This window comes from Sitodiplosis mosellana, unplaced genomic scaffold, assembly GCF_009176505.1.
Source record: "Sitodiplosis mosellana isolate CC-2019 unplaced genomic scaffold, AAFC_SMos_1.0 Smas_scaffold_5025, whole genome shotgun sequence".
Classification (NCBI taxonomy): Eukaryota; Metazoa; Arthropoda; class Insecta; order Diptera; family Cecidomyiidae; genus Sitodiplosis; species Sitodiplosis mosellana.
In genome coordinates, this window is record NW_022600267.1 from 576 (window position 1) to 4,457 (window position 3,882).

The window sequence follows — 3,882 nt, forward strand, 5'->3', positions numbered from 1 at the left end:
AGGAATAGATTGTACTTAGTTTGATTGTGATAAAAACTAATTGCTTAGGTCATGACGAATGCGATGAATGCTAGTTTTCCTAAGCAACGGAGAGTGTTCATGAGAGATCAATCTAAAAAGCTTGCCTTGCATGCTGCAATCAAGTGCATGGGCAGATGAAATTTGAATTTCCGCTCAGTGGCGAAAATCTCTCGGGAACAAAATAAGACCCAGTCGAATGAGTATGGTAAAGCAGTGAGTGATAACAACGATCATATTCGCTCAATTTCGAAACATCTTTAAGTTTTTTTTGCAAGATGCATACGATTCAACGAATTATCAGTAGACAAGTTTACAAAAAATGTTCAAGTGTAAACAATGTGAGTGCTTGTGATTTTGTTTTTCTACGCTGTTTCTTCGAAGTTGATCTGCATGTGATTAATATTTTCTTGTTCATGAATCGAAACAGGCCGCGCTAGCGTCCTATCTAAATACATTATAATGAATAAGTACAAACTAATACATATGCATTTCTACTATGAATACGTTTCATGCTATGTGTTTTAATTTCATTTAATTTTGGAAATTGGAAAAAAAAAATTCCTCGACAAAATATATTTTAAAACATCATTGCAATAAAAAAAAACTTCCAAGTAAAAATGAATACATTGATATTGAGTACGAAAATTCGGTGAAATCGGTGAAATACTTGAATCAAACATAAACGTTTGAAAAACGTACGACGAGCGCCAAACCATAAGTGATGTCAAATTGTGTACAAAGAGTGAAGCAATAGTGCGTTTAATGCTATGTGCTATAGTGTCTCTGTTGATGTTGATCGCTGACGTTTATAGTGGTAGAATCGAAATAAAAGCCGTTGCTTGATTCGAAGGATGCATCAGTTATTGACAATCAGTGATCGTGTTCTGTCAGTTCCAATTTCAATTTCAGTTTCTTGTCGACTCAATTAATTCTGTATTTCCGAACTATTTACGGAAAGTGTTTCTATTTCGTGTGAAGTCACAATTGAATTAATTTCAAATTCAACATTTCGAGACGAATTTCGTGTGCAAAGAAAGGAAAATGAAGTTGATAGTATTCGCTGTGATTGCGCTGCTTGTGACAGGTTATTCAAACACGTTTCAATTGAAAATATTACATTCTAACATTTCTAGTTGTATAAAATTTGTTGTATTCGAGAATTTCTCGCAATGCTTTATAAATTAACAGAGAGTAGGCGAAAAAAATAACAAAAATAAAATACCTATATTTATTTTCACAATCTTTATTTCCATGTTTTGCTTTGCCTACGTCTCCACAGGTGGCTTTGGGTAAGTTAATAACTCACTTTTTATTTTCAACACATTCATTCAAAGCAGTAAAAAAAAGTCTATTTCTCTTGTTTCTTTTCAGTGTTCCAATAAATGAAGTCGAACAACGACACGATGAAACAGAAATAAAAGGTATGCAGCAATTTGTTTGATTCTGAAAATGAAACCTTTCAATATTATAAAAAATAAAAACAATGTTTTTAAAAAAATCGTTTAAAATTTAATTTTCAGAAGAAATATCAACTTTTTTGGACCAAGGTACAGCGAATACGATCACAAAACTTGATAATGACGGTTATTATTTTTATCATATCAATGCGATTGATGTGACCACTGAGAAGGGTAATCCAAGAATAAATTGTGCGTAGTTTGAATGTGATAATAATAATGAGACTGAATAATTGCTTAGGTCATGACGAATGCGACGAGAGTGTTATCACGACAGATCAGTCTGGAAAACCAGCGTTGCATGTTGCAATTGAGAACGGTAAGTTGGATTCGGTTCAATTAGAAAAATGATTGAACTGCTATTTTTATTCAGCATTTTTTTTTCCAACAATCGACTTATCTAAGAAATTGAAAGAAGGAAGTTCGAAAAAAATCGAAAAAAAAAATTTAAGCATTAATTCATTGAAAAACAAACTTATTTTTCCAATTTCTTCTCGTACAACCTAGGTTCAAAGAGAATGGTCGAGTGTTTGATAAACAAATCAGTGGATGTCAATGTCAAAGATAGCGACGGAAATTCGGCACTTAAACTTGCTCTGAATAAAGGTGAGCTGATCTGAAACTTCCATTCAACACTTGACTTGAATTGGACGAACAAATATTTGAATAATTCTTTATGAATTTGGTTTAGGCAATGACGAAATAACTAAACTGTTGATCCAGAATGGTGCTAATCTCAATGCAAATGACAATGCAAGTAATACAGCGCTTCATATAGCCGCTATGAGTAGTAATTATCATTGATTTTCACCTCGAAACGACATTTTTGCATACGGTTAATGAATTTTTATGACCCTTTCAAAATTCAGATACTAGTTTAGATGTTGTTAGGTTCCTCATCGAACACGGTGCCGATGTGAATGCCAGAAATCTATATAAATATTCCGCACTTCTAACGGCTGCAGTGAGAGGTAATTGCTCAAATGGTTATGTCGAAACTAGAACATTATCTTGAATTTTGTTTTTTTATTTCATCCGTAAATTAGGCAATGTTGACATCGCAAAAATTCTCATTGAACATGGTGCCAATCTCGATGTAACAGATATTTTTGGAAATTCACCATTGCATATGGCCGTAGATGGTAATTACCCAAATTCACACAATAAAACCAACGCCTCTTTTCAATTTTGATTCATTCACAATTCAGGCCATGAGGATTTAGTGCGACTTCTCATCGATAGCGGTGCCAATATGCGAGCTGTAAACATTTACGAAAAAACACCACTTCAAGTCGCGATCTCCAAAGGTATTATGAATGACAACATTTTCGAAAACTGTCGCTCAAGTTTTAACGTAAATTCGATTGAAAATATTCTTTTGATTTCATTGTTGAAATCAGGTGAAACCAAAATCGCCGAAATGCTCGAGACCGCCGATGACAAACCATTCAGTGATGATTCCGTCAAAGCCAAAGATCGTTCTGGATTTACTCTTCTTCATTACGCTGCTCGGAATGGAAACATGCATGATGTCAGAAAACTCATCAAACAAGGAGCCGATATCAATGCCAAAACTTTGGATGGATATACACCTCTTCATCTAGCTGCTATGAATAGTAATGGACCAGCATTTCCTACTTGTTTTCCCTTTATACAATGTTTTTTATATACTTACTTACTTATTCATTGCTCATTTCATTCTCAATGCTCGAAATTCTTGCTTTTCATTTATCATATAGACCAACAAGACGTGGCTAGGTTTCTCATTGAAAATGGCGCTGATATTAACGCTAAAGCCGAGGAAGGATTTACTGTACTTGACGCAGCTGAATATGGTATGGGCTTGAATTTTCATATGAAAACCAAAATAACATTCTAATCAAATGATTCATTTGCGATTCAGGTAGTGAAGATATGGCCAAAATCATAAGAGAAGCTAAGAAAAAGCAGGCGATGAACAAACCCTGATTTATGGGCTCGCTTAATAGATTTTTCGGATAAGGAATTTTTTTTCAACAATTCAATGGGGGAGAAATTGTGATGAAATCAAAAGTGTTTTTTTTTCAGGCAACAAAATGAGATAGCTGGTCATCTCGGCTGACGCTTAGTTATCGAGATAATTTGAATTATTTCGAGCGATCAATTATATTTTGGAAGTGGTATCCAAACGTTCAATCAATGAAAACAAGACAAATCCATATATAACGTTTGGCTTCCACCTTTCAAAATACAATTGATCGCTCGAAATAATTCAAGTTATCTCGATAACCAAGCGTCAGCCGAGATGACCAGCTATCTCATTTTGTTGCCTGTTTTTTTTTCTTTTCTTGGTGTTTTTTTTTATTTCCATAAAAATAATTGAAGGTCACATTTTGTTCATAAAATCAAAGTCAAGTTTGTAAAT

General features: G+C 33.9%; 1 protein-coding gene across 1 annotated transcript; it reads left to right on the forward strand.

The window, feature by feature from the left end:
* The first annotated feature begins 884 nt into the window (after window positions 1-884).
* Window positions 885-3,488, forward strand: LOC129572453 (putative ankyrin repeat protein RF_0381). Its single transcript, XM_055452419.1, has 13 exons — window positions 885-1,105; window positions 1,301-1,310; window positions 1,393-1,442; window positions 1,542-1,652; window positions 1,720-1,797; window positions 1,986-2,084; window positions 2,170-2,268; window positions 2,348-2,449; window positions 2,525-2,620; window positions 2,687-2,785; window positions 2,879-3,094; window positions 3,218-3,313; window positions 3,382-3,488. Exons 1-13 carry the CDS (start codon window positions 1,063-1,065, stop codon window positions 3,444-3,446), a joined length of 1,164 nt encoding a protein of 387 aa, XP_055308394.1. The 5' UTR covers window positions 885-1,062; the 3' UTR covers window positions 3,447-3,488.
* Window positions 3,489-3,882: the final 394 nt, after the last annotated feature.

Excerpts from the sequence above, each read along its gene's own strand:
- LOC129572453 (XM_055452419.1), top strand. The coding sequence starts at position 1,063 with ATGAAGTTGATAGTATTCGCTGTGATTGCGCTGCTTGTGACAG. Across the intron at positions 1,653-1,719 it reads TGATGTGACCACTGAGAAGG|GTCATGACGAATGCGACGAG; the intron begins GTAATCCAAGAA and ends ATAATTGCTTAG. Across the intron at positions 2,450-2,524 it reads TCTAACGGCTGCAGTGAGAG|GCAATGTTGACATCGCAAAA; the intron begins GTAATTGCTCAA and ends TCCGTAAATTAG.